Source organism: Ochotona princeps, chromosome 15 (genome assembly GCF_030435755.1).
Source record: "Ochotona princeps isolate mOchPri1 chromosome 15, mOchPri1.hap1, whole genome shotgun sequence".
Classification (NCBI taxonomy): domain Eukaryota; kingdom Metazoa; phylum Chordata; class Mammalia; order Lagomorpha; family Ochotonidae; genus Ochotona; species Ochotona princeps.
In genome coordinates, this window is record NC_080846.1 from 44,329,003 (window position 1) to 44,350,202 (window position 21,200).

At 48.6% G+C, this 21,200-nt stretch overlaps 1 protein-coding gene across 2 annotated transcripts in view; it reads right to left on the reverse strand.

Annotated features, from left to right (window-relative positions):
* The window catches only part of TMCC3 (transmembrane and coiled-coil domain family 3), a 273,167-nt gene that overhangs the window by 56,649 nt on the left and 195,318 nt on the right, over positions 1-21,200 (reverse strand). The window contains exon 1 of one of the 2 annotated variants that reach the window (XM_004583105.2): positions 14,682-14,903. The exons of the other annotated variant lie outside the window; for it this stretch is intronic. Coding sequence (XP_004583162.1) covers positions 14,682-14,759 — 78 coding nt within the window. The 5' untranslated portion in view covers positions 14,760-14,903. Of the gene's footprint in view, positions 1-14,681; positions 14,904-21,200 lie in introns of those variants that run through there. 2 annotated transcript variants of the gene reach the window in all.

Sequence of the window (21,200 nt, forward strand, 5' to 3'; positions counted from 1 at the left end):
GCTCATCAGAAAGCTTTCATCTCATGCAGTGTCTTTGCCCGGGCAAAGCACACTCACTTTACTGGATATGTACTCTTGGGTCAGGTAAGGAAATGCTACAAGATCCTCTTTGAATCTCTCTGTACGTCTCAGGCACCAGTGAGAACAACGGAGCTCCAGGAATCACAGCAAGTGCACAGATCTGACCCTTAAAGAATGACAATTAGCAGGCCCAGCTTGGTAGCTTAGCCGCTGGAGTCCTCGCCTTGAACGCAAGTTCTAATCCCGGTGGCCCTGTTTCCCGTCCAACTCCATACCTGTGGCCTGGGAAGGTAATGGAGGATGGCCCTAAGCTTTGGGATCCTGTAACTGCTTGGCAGACCGTTGCAGCCACCTGGGGAGTAAATCAATGGATAGAAGATCTTCCTCTCTGCCTGTCCTCCTCTCTGTATATCTGACTTTCCAACAAAAAATAATAAATAAAACTTTAAAAAAAATGACACTTAGAAAAAAAGAGAGTGAAAGAGAGAGAGAGGTCAGAGATCACATGCAGACAGACAGTACACAGCCTTTTGCCACCAAATCTGCAGGCCTGTGATGGGCACTATTGAAACAGAAGCAGCACGGGAGACTAGCCTTACCTGACTACTATACGAGAGGCCTGCCGGCTTGCAGGTGCTGTGGGGTCACTGAGGCTGCAACACTGGGCCCTGCACAGCAGTCAGGCTGCATCCTGCTCGCTCTCTCCCCAGTAGCATGATGTGCTGAGGAGGTTAATCAGAGGATTACTCAGGTGAAACACTTCTGCATATCAGAATGGCAAGAATAAAAAAGTTTGGTGAAGCTCCCTGCTGTGATCTGGGAAAGCAGTGGATGATGGCCACGGCCTTGGGATCCTGTACACTCATGGGAGAGCCGAAGGAAGCTCGTGGCCTCAGATTGGCTTATCGTTGGCAACTGCGCCCATTTGGAGTGAACCAGCAGATGGCAAATCAATGACTCTTTCTGTAAATCTGCCTTTCAAATAAAAATACATTTTTTCCCAAAAAAACTTGGTAAAATATTATGTCAGAAGGGAAAGGGATGTGAGATGAGACAGGTACATATATTACTAATGTGTGTATAAATGGCTACATCCAACAAAACAGCAGTTTTGACCATTGTTACACCTAGTTCCTAGTGTGTGACATGGACTGCGTACAGATAATGTTAAAATGTACACGAACTTTGGCTGAGCCATCCTGCATTAAGGATTTGGCCTGTTTACATTCATTATGTATGCAAACACAAGTCCATCCAAGTCGCTCAGTAATAATCCAAGTCTATAATAACCAGAAAGCTGAAAACAATCGATATATACATCCTTCATTAAGGAAATGTTGGGTGAGTTCTGGAATACTGTGCAGCCATGAAAACAGGGACAATTAATGTGTACTGATAGGGATCGAGGACAGAACTTGCCTTCCTGCATTTCAAGCCCCATCCTGCGATTTCCCAACATGCCCACATACACTCATTTGGTCAGCAGTTATAAAACCCCACCTAGGTACAGGCTACAGGGCTGCAGAGTAAGAACACAACCATCCCTGGGAGAGAGGATGGGACAGGTGCCCACAGGTGCTGGGGGCAGGCATGGGAGTCCCCAGAGGAAGAGACCACAGAACTGGAGCACACAGAGGGTCAACAGAGACAGAGGAGAGACTGTGTGCAGCTGTGAGGCTTAGATTTTGTCTTGCTGATGAGAAGACAGTGACAAGCCACTCCGCAGTGTACACACCGCCATGTAAAAGCAGAGGAGTGATCAAGCTGGAGAAGTTCCTGTCTGGGGCCCATCTCTGACTTTATTAGAGGGCAATCAGCTGAGCCATCCAGGATGTATCCCACCTCTGTCCATGGCCAGTTTCACACACGTAAACTGTCACAGCTTGAACCATGCCATCTTACGGGGTAGAACCAAAGACTAAACTTTGGGCTTGGTGTCTAGTGCAGTGATAAAGACACCACTAACGACACCCACATCCTGCATCGGAGGGACTGAGAGCGAGCCCTGCCTTGGCGTCAGCTCGGAGCTTCCAGCTCCTGTGCGCTCTGGGGGGCAACAGGTGATGGCTCAAGCACTTAGGTTTTTGCCACATGGACTGAGCTCCGGGCTCCTGGCTCTGACCTGCCTCAGCCCAGACTGTTGCTGGTATTTGAGCAGTCAACCGACAGATCTGCCTCTTCATTAAACACAAAAGCCCAACAAAAACAATGATATTCTTCGGAGCCCCCTCACCTGGAGACTGACAAGCCCCGCTCCGCAGCGCTGGGCAGGCTTCCGCGAATCAGCTCCCTTTCAGCAGCTCTTCACCCAACACTTAGGAGCTGAATCAAAGCAGCCAACGATGCGACTGCAGTTTCTCAGTCCTCAGTGCAACTGAACCAGGCTTTGGAGCACTTTGTCTGATGCCAATACACAGGCTAAACAGCTTTTGCTGAATGGGCTTCTGATCACCAGATAAAATCTATGCCAGCTCGTGATTCACTCTAACAGAGGGGCCACCTGTCCCAATGTGTGGGCCTAACATCTTTTTTTTTTTAAGATTTATTTTTATTGGAAAGGCAGATATACAGAGAGGAGGAGAGACAGAGAGGAAGATCTTGCATCTGTTGATTCACTCCCTAAGTGGCCGCAATGGCCGGAGCTGAGCTGATCCAAAGCCAGTAGCCCAGACCCTCTTCTGGGTCTCCCACTGAGTGTAGGGTCCCAAGGCATTGGGCCATCCTCGACTGCTTTCCCAGGCTGTAAGCAGGGAGCTAGATGGGAAGGGGGGCTGCCAGGATTGGAACCGGCACCCATATCAGATCCCGGCATATGCAAGGCGAGGACTTTAGCTGCTAGGCTAACACACCAGGCCCAATCGCAACATTTTGAAAAAGCCAGTGCAAAGGGATTCTGGTCCCCCACAGTTGCATACCCTGGAGTAAACATCTAAGTAATGAAGAGTTCAGGATGGGTATGATTTATTTTATGATCTATTTTAGGATGTATGATCTATTTTGGGAGAAATGCTAAGATCCAAGTTTCTGCGAAAGGCTGCAGCTCAAAGTACCATTTAACCAGGGAGCCTTCAACTCAGGAAAGCACAGAGCTGATGTTTCCATCCTCTCTATCTTGTTCCAAAGCATTTCTTTCACCTAGACAGATTAACCCCAGGGCTTCAACGGCCTCGGTTTCTCTCAGTCTTCACCCAGCTAAGGAGCAATAAATGATGCATGACCTGGCGCCAGCAGCACCCACTCCCACACTCCTCCAGGTGTCCCCACTGTCTTTCCAGCAGGCTTCTGTACCCATATCCATCGTACTTGGGATACACAGGATTTAAGCTGGATTACAGAAAACACCTGTACAAAAACGACACACACTCAACAGAAACTCCTCTGAAAATGGACTACCTGCCACTCTACTTTGCTCTCAGGATGCTGAGTGGTGGCAGCAGCAAGTCAGCTCCAAGGCAGCCTGAGGGGGTCACCAGGAGAACCAACGGTCACTCTTCTTCAAGTGCTGCCTCACAGCGATAGGGGTCAGTGGGTGAGACAGATTAACTGTATTTTATTCTTTTATGGTTTATTTATTTGAAAGTCAGATTATGAGAGAGACAGAGACAGATCTTCCATCGCTGGGTCACTTCCCTAACGGCCACAGTAGCTGGGACTGAGCCAGGCCAAAGCCAGGAGCCTGGAACCCCGTTCGGGTCTCCACATGGCTGCAGAGGCCCAAGCACTTGGGCCATCTTTCACTGCTTTCCCAGGCATATTAGTAGGGAACTGGATTAGAAATGGAAAAGCCAAAACTCAAACAAATGTCCTAACAGAAGGTGCCAGTGTCCCAGGTGGTGGTTTAACCTACCATACCACAACACCACCTTAAGTTCATTTTGACTTTCAACTAAATCCAACATAACATCGAAATACTGCTACATTGGAAAAAAAAAAGTTAATACACCTCACTGAGCCTCACAGCCGAGCCAAGTCTACCTTAAATGTGCTCCAAACAAATCCAGCAGCCCATGGACAGGCAAAGTGACACAAAGCATCACTAATTTTATATCCAAGTGTGGAATATTATACATCATTTGTTGAAGATTGTACTGAATGTGAATCACAGAACAGTTCGATGGGACACTCTTGCACCACTGAAAGCCAAGGACCACCTATTGTATAAACACACACTCAAACACACACACTTTAAAATCAGGCCAGCATTAATCAACAATAATGAAAGAAAGCCAGCACTGTGGCATAGCCAGTTAAGCCACTACCTGTGGTGCCAGTATCTCATATGGGCTCCAGTTTGAGTTCCAGCTACTCCACTTCCAACCCAGCTCCCTACCAATGGCCTTGGAAAGCAATAGAGGAGAGCCCAAAGATGTGGGCTTCTGCATCCATGTGAGAGACGGGAAGAAGCTCCTGGCCCCTGGCCTTGGCCTGGCCACGCCTTGGTCAATGTGGAATTTGGGGAGTAAAATGGCAGATGAAAGATCTCTGTCTCTCATTAACTGAACTTTCAAATAACTAAAATAAGTCTTTAAAAATATAATAGAGGAAAGCCAGGGGCTAATGTTGCGACGAAAGTTAAGCTGCCACCTGCCATGCCAGCAACCCATGAGTCCTGGTTATTCCACTTCCAATCCAGTTCCTTGCTAACGCACCTGGGAAAGTAGTAGAAGATGGCCCAAGTCCTTCAGCCCCTGCACCCACATAGGAGAGCTGTACGCAGGTCCACTTGGGGAGGGAACCAGCGGATGAAAGATCTCACTCCTCTCTCTCAGACTTTCAAATAAATAAATAAGTCTTAGAAAAGAAAGCCAGTAGGCTAAAAAAAGAGGAAAGACAACGATCCATTAAATTTCACTCGGTTCAGCAGGAAATCAGGTCTGAATTTCCTCTTGGCCAAAAAGGCAAACAATCCTGTAACTCGAGTTTTCATAATCTATGAAGCGGGGATGATGGTCCTAAAAATAAGTATTTCACAAACAAATGAGGAGGGATGATATATTAAGACTAGTGTCCCCCTAAGTGATTCCAAATATGACAAAAGCAGTAAGCACACAGAATCATAACAAGTAAGCTACTCCCTTTCCTCCTGATCCAATCCAGCGCATACGGTCCAGGAAAGTCTCTGGCTCTAAAGCTCTCTCATCATTCCCCCAAATAGCCCACTTTTTAAACTAGCACTGCAGTAACACTGGTCCTTTAGAAATAAGTCCAAGTCTTAAGGAGTGAACTGTCTTGGCAATATTAAATACTAGCACAGGTGGAAGGAAGCTGTGCGTAGGAGGTGCAGGAGTGACTGAAGTTTGGGAGACTGTGGCGGACCAGGAGTGACTCAACTTCAGAACAGATGCTATGCCCACAGTGGGCATCCTAGCACCACTCGGCAGGGTGGACAGTCAAGTCTGGTGTCAGAGTTCTCACCCTTAACTCTCTGCTTCGTTCCTCTACATCAGAGATAAGGTATGAGTCAAGTAGGACGCCATCAATGCAAAGGTGGTTGAGTGACACTGGAGAGGCCAGTGGCTGCCTGTGACAGTGGAGGTGGTGGTGGAGGAGCATCCCAGACATTGGAGCAGTACGGGAGAGTTGGGGAGGCTTGAGAGAATGAATCAAGTGTGACATGTGGACATTGAGGCGCCTGTGGCACGTCTTCACGGAAAAGTCTTGTTCCAAGCACTAACCCCCACACTTGACTCTGGGACTTTCAAGGCCATGTGCAAGGCGGAAGTCACACATTTGACTTTAAGTGAAGGGTTGCAGTCAAAATGCAGGCACACCACACATGCCATTTTTATTAAAATAACTCTGCTATGAGCGTAAGAGACACAGATCAACGTCATGTTTAGACATGGGTCCTATCTCCAAGACACTGGAATATACAAGTATTCACTTTTTGCAAATATGAAATCCAAACACTCCTGTCGCCAGAGTCTCCCTTCCAGCAAAGGACACTCAACTTGCATACTGAAAACACCTGGTGCCGGAAAATGCTGTGAATGAGACTTCCAGGGACAAACAGTTGCAAAGGCGGGCTGATGTGGGGGCCTAGGTGAAGTGCACACACAACACAGACCACAGCTTACACAGCCGCACTCCTTCCATCCAACAGCCTACCTGAAAGGTTCAAGACAAGGATGAACCCATTTCACAAAACTGTATGGAAAAAACAGACACTAAAAGGGACTCCAGAAAAAGATGTTTCTGGAAACAGCAAATAATTCAGTGTAGCAATACAGTTTGAGATATGATGTGGCACCCCCTTCTCACTCTACCTCTCTCCACCTCTCTCCAATATCTGGAATTCAGAAAGACTAACACCAAATCATTCAGTTACACCTTTTCCCTAGAAAATTCAATTTTTTTTTTTTTACTTATTTGAGTCCTTGCTGTCTCACTCCCTAAGTGCCTGCAACAGCTGGAACAGAGCCAGGACATGACCCAGGTCTCGTGTGTTGGCAGGGACCCAGGAACCTGAGCCATCATGTAGTCTTCCTGGTGTGTGCTTTATCAAGAAGCTGGAATCAGACGGCGTGCCTGCACTTGAACCCAAGCACGCCAATATGGAATATGGTCATCAACTGTCATACCAAATGCCTGCCCCTCAAAAACCTTCAAATTTATCACCAATTATTGTATGGTAACCGAAAGATAATCAAAAGTAATCTTAGATTCTTATACTATCTAGTCTGATATGCTTAACCCATTAAAACTTAATAATTGACTTTGTATTTATAAATATTTTAAGAAATTGTCTTTTAGGACAAAACAGCATAGAGTTTAGTCCCAATCAATCTGCATTAATTACATAATTAACTGGTTAAAGTCTGGCTGATGTTCTTTTTTCTGTAAAATTGTGGCAGACATTTTTAAATGTTTTCATTTTAAAGTCAGAAAGAAAAAGAGAGAAAGAGCTAGAGAATTTCCACTCACTGGTTCACTCCCCAGATGACTGCAATAGCTGGAGCCAGCTGAAGCCAGAAGCCAGGAACTTCATCTGGTTCTCTCATGTGGGTGGCAGGGATGTGAGTACATGAGCCTTTGCCTGCGTATTAGCAGGAAGCTGGGCTGGGAGTGGAGGTGAGACTTCAACTTCACAGCTCGGTATGAGACATGGACGTTCTGAGGGGTGGCTTACCCAGCTGCACCACAACACTCACCCCTATATTCCTACTCCTGGAATGTCTGGAATTAATGCTTCAACTCCCTTCCAGTTAACTTGGTAACAACTTTGGGTCTTTCTTCCCAATGCTCTGCCTCAGGCAGGAGAAGCAAAGCCATGACCCCACAGATAGTCCGAGAATGGTCACTGAGCTGCTTCCAAGCTGCTCTCCACTGCCCTTTGTCATGCTGTTGGTTGGCAGCCTGCTCCAACAGCTTAAAGCTGAAGCAGATAGAAGGTGACAACCAGCTACTTACCATGCAGCTTCCTAAGGGGGACCTAACCTAAATGGGTTGCATTTCAGGAAACAATTCTCGAAAAGATCTGATCCCTGGAGAACAGACAAAGGGCCGGAAGTCACAGCTGTGGTCTCCGCAACCACACCTCCAACGACTCCCTCCCAGCTGAGCATCAGTGGAGCCCTTGGCCAGTGCTGGCACAAAACAGCGTCTTCTGTACCTACGCCACTCCTCAATTCTGGGCACTGTCCTTGCACAAAGGCAATTTCAGTAACTTGTCTCAGGGTAACCTATGGAGACTCCACAGAGGCGGCCAACTCAAACCTGGCCCTCTTAGCCACTAGAGCAAGCTCCTCCCACATGTGTGATGGGCTGCGGGGGAGACCTGAGGAATGAGGGACTTCACAGGAAACCATCCAGTGACTGACTGTGTGTCCCAGGACAGCAGTAGGCTGCTCATGGGGCCCACTGAGAAGACTTGAGGTTGCAGGCATTCTGAACTCTCACAGCCCCAGATAAGATGGAGCTCTGCCTTTGGAGACCTGGTGTTAGGCGAACACTCTCCAGTTCCTCAAGGGCTCTAAGTCATGAGCTTATTGACCAGTCTTTAAGATTTCCTAAACTACCTGTAAAATTCTTATAGCTGGGGTGTTATACACACACACACACACACACACACACATATCACAGACTGGGGGCAGTGCTGTGGTGCAGCACCAGCATCCCACTTCAGAGCACTGATCCAAGTCCTCACTGCTCCATTCCCAATTCAGCTTCCCGCTAATGCATCTGGAAAGGCAGAAGCTCGTCCACAAACTTGGGCCCCTGCCACTCATGTGGGAGACCATGAGGGAGTTCCTGCCTCCATTTCAGTCTGGTCTAAATCTGGCTGTGAACAGCCATTTGGGGAGTGAAGGTGAGGATGGAAGATCTCTTGGTCTCTCCCTCTAACTCTACCTTTCAAATCACAATAGTTGAAAAACTATCATTTGTAGCATTCATTCAAAAGTTTATTGAGACATACAACTACATGGAAAAGACTGGCAAAATGTGTGCTATAAGAACTAGTGTGATCCATTTGGAAAGGTGCCTTGTGAAAGCTGAACCCCTGGGCCCAGCACAGCCACTAAGTCATTAAATCCTCACCTTGCACACACCGGGATCCCATATCGGCACCAGTTCATGTCCCAGCTACTCCACTTCCCATCCAGCTCCCTGCTGTGGCCTGGGAAAGCAGTCGAGGATGGCCCAAAGCTTTGGGACCCTGCACCCACACGGGAGACCTGGAAGAAGCTCCTGGCTCCTGGTTTCAGAACAGCTCAGTTCTGGCCTTTGCGGCTACCTCAGGAGTGAACCAGCAGATGGAAGAATTTTCTGTCTATCCTTCTCTCTGCAAATCTGATTTTTCAATAAAAATAAATAAAATCTTTTAAAAAAAAAGAAATCTGAACACCTCTAGCGCAGAGTACCCATATGGGCTACCAATATGTGGCTACTCATCACAGAGTCAGAGAGGGAGTGGGTTACACATCCGGCTGTGGTGTTAGGACTGGGTCCAAATCCCAGCATCATTTTCTACTTGCTGCCAAGAGCTTGGACAAACATTAACCAGGCTGGACCTTAACCTTCCCATCCATACCACGAAAGTGTAAGCAGCACACCATGAGGATTAAGGAGATAATGCATCTCAAGTGTGTAATGTCACCTGGTAGAGGAAGCAGCTAGTTCACATGGACGATCAGACTACTACTGCGTTCTTCTCACCTAAAGCGCTTTTTGCCTTCTTACACTGAAGTCATCCACAAATACACCGTTTCTCTCCAGTGGACGCAAGCGGCTGAATTAGACACACACCGTACACCCCGAGGTGCGTTTGCCAAGGCCTGAGAAGTCCTCCTTCTGATTCACTGCACGGTGATTCATGCCTCTCTTCCTTTTCTCTCACCACCTCCCTCCACCGAAAACACAACAACTAAGAAACAGGAGGGCTCAAGTCTGCAGACGCGCCTCAAGTCAGGAGGCGGGCCATGTCCACGGAGGCTGAGGCTGCTTTCAGTGCCTTGCAGCAGCCCCAGAAGCACAGGTAGAGGGTCTGTGGCAAAACACTTCTTGGGATCCAGCCTTGTGACAGCGGTCCTGCCGCTCCACATCGATGCCACAGGCAGTATGCCACTGGCGGCTCGCAAGTCCGCCTCCTCCGCAGGAAGAACCAGCGAGTACACAGCAAAGCACGGCTTACAGAACACACACCCCCACGGATCTACTGGCTTCGCTGTAAGAGAAAACCAGCTGGGGAGACTCCCCATGTTTTACAGACGCTTTAATGAACTCTCCAGAATCATACAAATCACTCTCAACAACGTTCACAAATGAGCCAGTTGACAAATTCACACGGTCTATCTGCACTTGCCTGCTGCCCTGCCTGGGGAGTAAGCATGCAGTCATTAACCTATGACTGTGTTGCCCGATCAGTCCTTCTGCAAGGGGGGCCATGGCATCCTCTTCTCCCTGACAGCTCAGGGCCATTACTCACTGCACAACTGTAGACCTGCCTGCAAACCCTTTAAAACTTAAAGACCGGGCCCGGCAGCGTGGCCTAGCGGCTAAAGTCCTCGCCTTGAAAGCCCCGGGATCCCATATGGGCGCCGGTTCTAATCCCGGCAGCTCCACTTCCCATCCAGCTCCCTGCTTGTGGCCTGGGAAAGCAGTTGAGGACGGCCCAATGCATTGGGACACTGCACCCGCGTGGGAGACCCGGAAGACGTTCCAGGTTCCCGGCTTCGGATCGGCGTGCATCGGCCCGTTGCGGCTCACTTGGGGAGTGAATCATCGGACGGAAGATCTTCCTCTCTGTCTCTCCTCCTCTGTGTATATCTGGCTGTAATAAAAATGAATAAATCTTTAAAAAAAAAAAAAAACTTAAAGACCTACTCCAGTTGGCACTCATGCGTGAGCCCAGGCTTTATTTCAGATGTTGGAGACATTTCTCCTTTTGACCATCATTTACTTTTTGCCTGGAACTCTGCCCCCTTCAGTATAACCAGGATACACTCACTGGATATTAAGCTTCCAGAGAGACCACTAACTCTGAGGATAGCAGATGCGCATAAGTTGAACAAAGATAACTTGAACAAATGAAGCCTCCAGCCTTCAAAGTGCCAGTGTCTGCCTACAAACACTTGCAAACAAAAAAACACAAAAGAAACCAATGTGCAAGCAACATGGAAGGAAGTACAAAATGCCCGAAAAGTCCACACTTCTCACAAAATTAGCAGGCTTCCCATTTCTAAGCTTACAAAATAATAATAAAAGGTCACTACCTACTGAGTTCCTTGTGTGCACCTGGCATCAAGTTCAACATTTCAGACACTAGTGAGCTCATCCTCTGTAGTGGCCCCTGAAGTGTAGCAAGGCTTGGAGGGATTGCAGGGTCAGAGGTCACACCCGCAGCCAGCATCACTAGTGTGAGACCATCCTGCTGAGCACTGACTAATCAGAGCGCTCCTAGGGAAACACAATCTGGTCCTGCATGTGGGCTGAAATGGAGTTAGTACTTGTCTCAGGTGCGGGACTATGAGGGGACATGGGAAGCCGGCACTAATTCCCCAGCAATGTCAAAGACCCAAGGATGTTGTTGGCAGGCAGAGGAGAGGGAGGCACTCAATGAAGATCAGCAGCTCCGATTGGTGGTGGCACAAAAGAATAAGGGGCAAGTGATGCCCCTGATACGGGGTAAGGAAGGCTAGCATCGGCGCATACAGCCTCCGACCTGAGACTCAGAACCACTAGAGAAGACAGATCACACTCATGTGTGCCCTGTCCATGGTGGCCAAGAACACCAATCATGTGGTTCTGACCTGCATCCAGCTGTGCACAACTACACCTGGCAGCCAGCAGAGGAATCTGGGAACACGCCAAAAAAGAATCAACAAAAGTGATAAACCCCATGAGTGGTTAACAAAAGCCAGCCACTGTATTGGAAGGGGACTGCTCACAATCTTAAAAAGTATAGGCTTTCACTATCTAGGGCACAGGGAAAAATAGGATTCTAATTATGTATGTTCTTTTTTTAAAGACAGATTATGGGCGCCAAAGTTAACAAGCACCTTTTCTGAGTTATACAAAGACAAAGCCTAAGGATGTGAATGATCCAGACTTGTCAGCTTAGAGACAATCGCAGAACTCATTAGCTACATCTTCACTTGGGGGGTGGTGGGGAGGGAAATCTAGGTTAGTCCACCTGGCTGTAAAAACAGACTTGTGCACTGTTAAAAGTAGTACACTAGCTCATTATTATTCCAGCCTCAAAGGCTTAAATAAACCCAGCAAGAGAGAGATGTGTTTCTCCTGTTATCTCACCAGGGTATCAGTTGAGAATTAAAGGCACTGACCATTCAATTACCAGGAACTTGGTATTACTGTCTCAGCCCCTTCCTTGGAGGAATCTACATCCCTGAAAGTTTAATCAGCTCTTCCCAGGCACCCCTCATTAGCAGTTTTACCAGAGCTGATTTGCTAAACGTGTGCACAGAGGGTTTCTTTTAAATCCTGTCCTAGGGCCCAGCACTGAGGCTCAGCAGTCTAAGTCATGGCTTGCCACACCAGCATTCCACCCCAGGGTGCTGGTTTGAGGCTGCTCTGCTTTAAACCCAGCTCCCTGTTAATGATGCCCCCTAACGCAAGCCAGAGGCCCAAGGGGTTGGGTTCCAGAAACCACGCAGAAAGCCCAGATGGAGTCCCTGGCTCCAGGCTTTGGCCTGGCCCAGCCCCAGCCACTGCAGCCACTTGGGGAATGAATCAACAAGTGGAAGATCTCTGTGTCTCTTTGTGTACCACCTTGCTTTGCAAATAAATAATTTAAGAAAAAAAAAAAGCCCTACTATTTCTTTGTATTTCCTTTTGCATCACATGCTCCCTGTATCTACAGACTTTCAAAAATTATTATTAGAAAGTCAGATATACAGAGAGGAGGACAGGCAGAGGAAGATCTTCCATCCAATGATTCACTCCCCAAGTGGCCACAACAGCTGGAGCTACGCCAATCCAAAGCCAGGAGCCAGGACCTTTTCCAGGTCTCCCACACAGGTGCAGGGACCCAACGCTTTGGGCCATTCTTGACTGCTTTCCAAGGCCACAGGCAGGAAGCAGGATGGGAAGTGGGGCTGCCGAGACATGAACTGGCACCCATTTGAGATCTCGGTGCATGGAAGATGAAGACTTTAGCTGCTAGGCTACCACAGCAGGACCCTCAGTAAACTTTTAAAGGGAACACATCCCTTTCACTTTCGGGCATTTTGCTACAGAATATGGGGATGGGAAATGCAACAGGGGCAAGCAGAAGCTCGTCTGCAGCCAAGTTACCTGTTTGCGTCATCCCTTTCCAGTTGAGTAGCTGACACCCAACTTGATCACCACCATCCAACGGGTTATGAGGAGCCAGTTTTGGAAAGCTGTGTGAGTACTGCCACATCACATAAATGAGCTCACTGCGTCATCTATCTCTCAACAATTCCTAGGCTCTTGGCTAACACAGATCATCCCACCTGGGACCCCGGATCCTGACTGGCCACATTTTCTGTCTGAAATTTCTTCTGCCCCCTGGCATCATTAACCCTACCGCACCTCCACGCCCTGCACCCAATGAAAAGTACATTACACAAAGACCTTTTTTCCAGCTAGCTGTGTTAACGCGCAGTCCCCTGTGAAGTCTAACTGCAGATAACTAAATAAATGTCTTTATTGGTTTCTTCTAAATTATGTTGCTGGTTATTTTCATTAAAGTTGTTAATGAAACAAAAAAAATTTATTTTTCATCAGCTTGGAAGGCAGAGTGATCAAAACTGAGAGAGAGTCAGATCTCCACCTCCTGTGACATTTGAGGGGAACAGGAGCAGAAGGCAGAAGCTCAGACTTGCATCAGGGTCTCCCACGATGGAGGCAGGGAGCCAAGCACTAGGGCCTTCACCCGCTGCCTCCCCCATGCATCAGCTGATGAAGCAGAGCCCCCTGGGATCTAAACTGGCGTCCTAAGCGGCCACTTGACCCACTGTGCTACAACATCCATCTCCTAAACTCTGAAAGAAGTGCAAAGAGAATGGGGGAATGAGTGGGAGAGGAGAGCACTAAATATATTCAACCTGCAAAAATACATCATTCTGTAAAAACGAGCAGATGTACGAGAAAACAAACGGGAGACACGGGGAAATGTGCCCCGGTTTCTGGTGTCATTGGCAGGGCAACTGATAGCGACTTGGAATTAAAACGGACACCCAAATACTGCACGTCCAGTTGCTGGGGCTGCTGATCACGTGCGCCTCGCGATCCTGCAGGTGGCAAGGCAGACTAGCAGCCCGGCCTGCCCTGCCCTCCGGCGCCTCACTCGTGGAGCTGACACACACACTTGCCCAGCCCGGGCACGGGGGAGAGGGCGCGCCTGGCAGAGCGGCGAACAGCTGCAAGTCCGTCTGGTCCGAACGCCTTCAAGGCGCTTCACCTCGCCAAGGGCGGCCAGCCGGGGAGGGCAGAGGTATCCCGGGAGACGCGGCCTCCGTCACTACACCGAAGCACTCACTACAGTACGGCAGCTTGCTCAGAAGAGCTATTTTCGCCCACAGCCAAAATCTGCAACAGCAAATTACGACTGCAAACAATGGCGAGGGCCCCCGCTCAGCACGGCTCAAAACTCGGGGAGGCGGCACCGAGACTCCCGACTTTTCACTGAAGCCGGCCCGCCTCCAGGGCTGAGCGGCCGCTTACAGTGCGCGCCCCGGGTCACCGGCCGGGAGGGCTGGCTGGAGGGACCCGGCGGTGACAGGGGCCGCCGGGACGCGGACGCCAACACTAGCGCTGGGGGGTGGGAGGGATCCCCGGACGTCCAGCGCCGCGCGGCGGGCGCTCCCTGGCGGGGAGGAGCGCGGAGCGCCGGCCGTCGGGGGGAGCCGGCGTGGCCCGACGCCCCGGGACTGAGGGGAGCGGCCTGAGGGCAGGGGCGCGGCGGGGAGCCTCGGCTCGCGGTGACACCCGGCACCCCGCACCCCGGCGGCGCAGGCCCCTTCGCCGCCAGCCCCCTTCCCCAGCCGCTCGCTTCGGTCTGAATCAGGGGGTCGAGGGAAGCCCGCCGCGCCGGCGACAGAGCAGGCAGGCAGGCGGCATGCCGCGCGGGGCAGAGTTGGTGACCGCCGAGCCCCGCGGGAACTGGCTGAACGCGCTCCCCGGGTCGCCTCGCCCCGGGGCCCCGCGCGCACCTTCCCACCGCCCGCCGCTCTCACCCGGCTCTTGCTGCGGTGCTGACGGCCAGGGTCCGAGTAAGTCCGGTCCACGGTGAGCGCCGTGTCGCTGCCCGGCATCTCGGCGCTCGGGCCAGTAACTTTGCCGCCTCGCGAGCCGCGGGCCGTGCTCGGGCCGGCCCCGCCGAGCCGCGGCCGAGGGGGCGGCGCGGGCGGCTGCAGCTGCTGCCGACACCCGGGCGGCCGCCCTGCGCCGCTGCAGCCGCCGGGCCGAGGGAGGCGGGCCCGGCCGCCCGAGTCTCCGCCCCTGCCCGCGCCCCGCCTCCGCCGCGCGCCCCGCGCCCCGCGCCCCGCCGAGCCACTGCCTCAGGGGCCGGCTCTCGGCCCTCAGACGAGCACCGCCCGCTTTCTCCTCAAACCCGGGCGACCTCTGTACTATCTGTGGACTTTAAATGTTCGTCATACAAAGATGGCTTTGAGGGGCACACAGTAGTAGCGCTTGTTGTAAAGGCTTCCTTTTAGGTTATCTTCATTCAACAGGCTACCCCCCCCACCAGACGCGGGGCTAGGCGCCAAAGGTTTCAAAAGAGGAGGGGGACTTTCGCCCTTAAAACTGAACTTCCACTAGGATCTTACTGTGTTATTTTAATTTTCCACCTCTGATTCACCTCTGCTCCGTTAACGACTTTCAAGTCAGGACATGGCTTTTTGACTGACATGGTCTGTGCAGCAAGGAACTGGAGAAAGGACTGAGGGGGGAAAGAGGCAGTATCAGTGACTGAAACCACAATTCCAAACACCTGTCTGGCTATGCAGACTGCTGTGGTGTTTGAAATGCAAGCTATTGGGAGACAGGATTCACAATGAGCTTTGCATCTGCCCAGAGGGAGAGATTGCCTCTGCAACCCCCTTCCTAGTGTATGTGGGGGAAGGTCCGGCAGACTAAAACAGAACAAAACAAACAAAAACAAACAAACAAACCCTGGACATAAAACTGAGGTCCGTTTGGAAAGTTTCAAGTCATCCATTCAGGAAGTGATCTCAAACGGAGGTAGAAAAAGTCAGGGGAGACCATGCTGGCTCTACTTCCAAGGTTAAGTTCAGCCTTACTCTATAGATACTGAGGTTTCAAAACAGGAAAATAACAGCATTGGAATGGAAATTCTAGAAGGTGCATCTGACAGCAGGATGTGGCAGTGATGAAAGGGAACTAAGGGTCTGACATCTGCCCCAGCACCACAGAGCCTGGATCGCATGCTGGATCTGGCTCTGTGAGCCCAGATCCATGCCAATGCAAGACCCCGGGAGGCGGCAGGGGATGGCCTGAGCCAGTCTGGGTTCCTGCCACCCACATGAGAGATCCGGGTTGAGTTCTTAGTTTGCAGAGAGAGCTGGCATTTGGGCAGTGAACCAGACTGAATGGGAGCTTTGTCTGTCTGTTTTTCTCTCTGCCTTCAAATAAATGAAGATGGGTAAGGAGGCTAGTTAGAAGGCCATTTGCAAAGAATGGGAACATCCTAAATGTCCTTCAGATGAGACTAAGTAAATAAATTACAGCACATGCATCCTACAGAATAATAGGCCTTTGTGATACAATGGAGTAGTCCTCTACATAGAGCTATGAAAGTCCTCTACATAGAGCTTTGAAATCCATGCTTGCCTTTCCATAATGTGCATTATTCATGAGTTTTTTGAAGACTTTGGATGCATGGATTTCAAAATTCCTGTGCACCAAAAACAGACAAGAAATTTTAGATCCATTTTCCATGAATTTTTTTTGAAATAATCCTCATAGAGTTAAGAAAAAAACAAGTGTGCAGAATAACATCTCTGGCATTCCACCACTTGTGTAAAAACAGAATGCATGCATGTGCATAAATACACATGGAATATTTCTGGGGGGATCAACAAGAAACCAGAGAAGCAGACAAGATTCTGTTGCCAGGAGAGCTACTTAGTGAGAAGGCAAAGATGAAGAAGAAATCGATTTCTCCCCATGCAGATTGTCTAAATTCAAATGTTTGTCTTATAGGCATATGTTAACTATTCAAGGACTAAACAGGGCCTGGGTGTCATGCAGTGGGTTAAGCCTCCATTTGCTGGCATCTCATATCAGAATCCTGGTTCAGTTCTCTGCTGTTCCATTTTTGACACAACTGCCTGCTGATGTATTTCTGGGATGAAGCCGGCCCAAGTGCTGGGCTCCCGGCACCTGTGTGGGCGACACAGATGGAGTTCAGGGCTCTTAGCTCCGGCGGGCCCACACCCAGCAGCTGCTGCCATTTTGGGGAATAAACCAGCAGACAGAAGATATTCATGTTCTCTCTCTCTCTCTCTCTCTCTCTCCCTCTCTCCCTCTCCCTTTTCCCCTCCCTCCCTCTCTCATTCTTTCCCTCTCCCTGTGTAATTTTACCCTTCAAGTAAGTCTTTTTAAAGAAAATATCAGCTAAAAATCTAAAGAAGAAAAAATACAAGACTGTCAGAAGAAAATGAATGTTATGGTCTTGAATCATAAAGAATAGATCATGAAAAGAATAAATCATGAAGTTTTGACATTAAAAAATTTAAACTTTTATACAAGTAAATAATACAATGAAAAGTTACAAACTGAACCTCCAGCTCAAAATAAATCAATAGGGATGCATTTCACCAACAACAGAGAAACAAAAATTAAGGAAGCCACAGAAAATTACATGCAGTAAGATTCATAAAGTACTAAGATATAAAGACACAATTTTTTAGGAAAACAAAGATCACAAAACCATAAAGAAAAACAACAGGATGCCAACCACAAGTTTCAGAACAGTATGAGAGGATTTTAAGTTTATACCCGATGCAATGAAAAGACAATGGATCGTTCTCAGGAACTTTTGAAATGACAGGACACTGACTATAACCATTCACATGTGCACACACACAATTTCAGAATAATTAAAAATTTTAAGGCCACAAAGGCTGAAGAGACAGATGTGACACCATCCTTAGTTTTGAAATTTGAGTCATCAGTTAGCACCATATGACACAGCGCACAGACCTAAACACACAGCACAGCACTTCTGCAATGATAAATGCTAAAGACATAGATGTGTAAGATAGCCCGTTACGACTAGCTTAGGTCACTATGGCAACCTAGTCTTTCAGGCATCTGTTCTGAAAAATCTGTGACATGTCTACCTCTGAAATGTCTCCCTTATGGGCCTGATTCCCCCATTTTTTTTTTCCAGTAAGTTAGGGCCACAGGAAATGTATGACTCAATGGCTTGTGTAGGTAACATTTGTGTGAGTAAACTCGGGGAGTTCCCTGGCAAACCAGCTCAGGCTCTGGTCATTTTGCCACCTGCTTTCCCCTTTGATCCCTGTCCCCGTGTGCTTTAGAACTCCATCCTGTGATGCTGGGCCTCCGTGCGGCGGTCACACATCAGCGAGCAGAGGATGTTCTTTTTGAGATGGTGTCGATGTATTTCATAAGCTGCTTGCCCAAAAGATGCTCTGCTGGGCACTCATACAAAATAATTTTTTTGAAACACACAAATTAAATTGCAGAAGAGCAAGTGCCCCCAAAAAGAAAGAAAACAAGCAATGCTGATCACCATCTGGCTCTCTCTTTGGTAAGTGGAACCCAAGGGGAAAACAGACCTCCCTCCACTGCTGCCGAGGGTTGTGCCAGTCCCGGGAAAAAGACAGGGACAGGCGGAGAATGTTAGTATCTCTGAGAGTAACTCCCAAAGCCTCCCTCTGCCAAAAATATCAGACAAAGGCTCATACCTAGGGTGTGAAATTAGAACTGAAAAGAGCACCAGGTAGCAATTGCTAAGCATCAAAGTGAAACTGGTCATTTGAGCTGTAATCGTTTTAAGGATGGAAATGATGGGAGTTGGCTTTATAAACCATCCTGTAATGTGTTGGTTTACAACAAGAACTTACAATGCATTGCCAGCAGGTCTCCAAAGGAGGTGGCTTTTCTCTGCTCCAAGCACCACTGGCTGGAGCTGCAGTGTCCCAGATGGCTTCATTCAAATAAGGGAGACTGGAATGACAGGGGCTGGCCAAACCTCTGTTTTTCTTTCATTAAGAGTGTATATTTCTTCGAAAGGCAGTGTGATGAAGACAGGGATGGATACAGACAAAGGAAGAAGAGAGAGATCAACCTTTCATCTATAGGTTCATGCTGCAAATGCTTAGGACTGTCAGGGCCAGGCCAGAATGAAGACAGGATCCAGGAATTCCATGTGGGTTTTCCATATGTGTTTCTGGGGTCTAAACACTAAGGCCATCATCTGCTATCTTCCCTGGGGAACTTAATAAGCAGGCAGCTAGATCAGAAGCGGAGTAGCCAGGACTGGACTCTGTACTCCTATATGGGTTGCAGGAAACACAATGCCAGTTTCCTCTATTTTCCTGTATTTATATTTTTATTACAGTATCTTTGTATGTTCTGGTCTTCCAAGTGTTCCTCCTCTCCATAGGCTCACTGGATTTTTTTCATATGGTGGCTGGATTTTAGGAGACCAAAAACAAAAACTGCCGAGTCTCCTTCCTATGGCTGAGCCTGGAATAGGCAGAGCAGCACTGCCAATCACAACCTATTGACCAAAACAAGTCACAGGGGCCTGCATTGTGGCACAACTGCCTAAGCCACTGCCTGCAAGGCCGTCATCCTGTGTGAGCACCAGTTCAAATCCTGGTTGCTCTGCTTCCCATCCAGTTCCCTGCAAACAGCCTGGGAAAAGCAACAGAAGATAGCCCAATCCAAAGAATCCTGACTAGACACCATCCGGTGCTGGTTATGAGCACAAACAGGACAGACAGAAAGGCTGCTTTTCGGGGGAAGGCAAGGGCTTCAGACAGAGCGGAGCAAGGGAGAGTGAGTGAGGAGTTCTAGGTGGATGCTAAATGCTCAGGACACGAGCTAGAGCTTTCCTTGGTGAGTGCACACCAGATGACCTCTTCTGAACTCCTAAACTCATTATAGCGTGTCTACTCATTTCAATTAAAGACTTACAGCAGTTATAAGCTACTCAAAGGTGTTCTGACACCACTGCATGCTCTCCTCCTCCTGTCTCTGGATTGTGGGTTCCCTAGGGAAAAGGATGCTGGTTTCTAGGTAAGAGTGCATATTCTTGGCATTTCTTAACAGAATATAGCTTGCTGAATGAATGAGACGTCAGTATGTACTAAATATCCACTTATCTTCCATGCACTGGGGTTTGAAGAAAAAAAACACCATAGAAAAAGGAAGATGGCGTTTTCCTGAAGGGGTCAGAATGAGTAGTATATAAAGATAAAAAAGTGCTGACTGATGTTGCCAACTTTCAGACTCTGAAACTGCAGTTACGTAAGGCTGTGACTTTCCCCATCTCAGAGCAGCTTCAGTGTAATGAGCTCTGCTCTTGTTGCTGGGTACGCAAACACAAGTGACACATCCTTAATGGGCATCTTATCCACTCAGGTAAACAGTCTTTTGAGACAGTCGTTTCTCCCTCCACCCCACACACCTCTTAAATTTCTTTGTATAGCAAGGTACTCGTGTCCTTGGAACAGGTAGAACAAATGAAAGCAGTGCTCTTCCATGACCCTCACCTTTCTGGATCCAGCAGTCTTACTACGTCATCACAGCAGGGAGAAGAAGGGAGACAGAAGGAAAATCTTGAAGATGAAAATGCAAGCCTCTTACAATGTAAAGGAAAATATATTTATTTTTCTATTTCATTTTGATTAAATAGTGCAGGGAAGTGTTCCCTCTGGAGGTGAGCGGTGTAAGAGTACAAGCAAGCTGTTTCCTCCCCCTCAGTCCTAGACACTTGAATACTCTGTTCTCAGAGGACAGAGAAGAAAAAGAATAATTAATCAAATTTTAAAAATTATTCAGGGGGATTGTGCAATGGCTTGATTGGCTAATTCCTCCCCCTTCAAGCAGCAGGATCCCATATGGACACTGGTTAGTATCTGGCTGCTCCACTTCTCTTCTAGCTCCTTATTTATGGTCTGGGAAAGCGGTAGAGGATGGCTCAAAGCTTTGGGATCCTTTACCTGAGTGGGAGACCCAGAGGAGGCTCCTGGCTCCTGGTTTCAGGTCGGCTCAGCTCTGGCCATTACAGCCATTTGGGGAATGAACCAGCAGGTGGAAGAGCTCTCTGTCTCTCCTTCTCTCTATAAATCTGCCTTTCCCATAAAAAAAATAAATCTTTAAAAAATTATCCAGGGATGGGTGCTATGGTATAAACAGTTAAACTGCATTTGGGACATGTGCATCCCATAGCAGAGTGCCTGGCTCAAGTCCCAAGAAATCCACACTTATCACCCAGCTTCCTGTTAATGCACTTGAAATGCAGCAGATGGTGGCCCAAGGACTTGGGACCTTGCCATCCACATGGGAGACCTGGATGGAGTTCCTAGCTCCTGGCTCCCCCCTGGTCCAGCTATGGCTGTTGTAAGCATTTGTGGAGTGTACCAGCAGGTGGAAGATCTCTCAGTCTCTCTGTTTTCCTCTCTATGTAACTTTCAAGTAAATAAATCTTTTTTAAAAAAATCAGTCAATTAGGGCCCGGTGGTGTGGCCTAG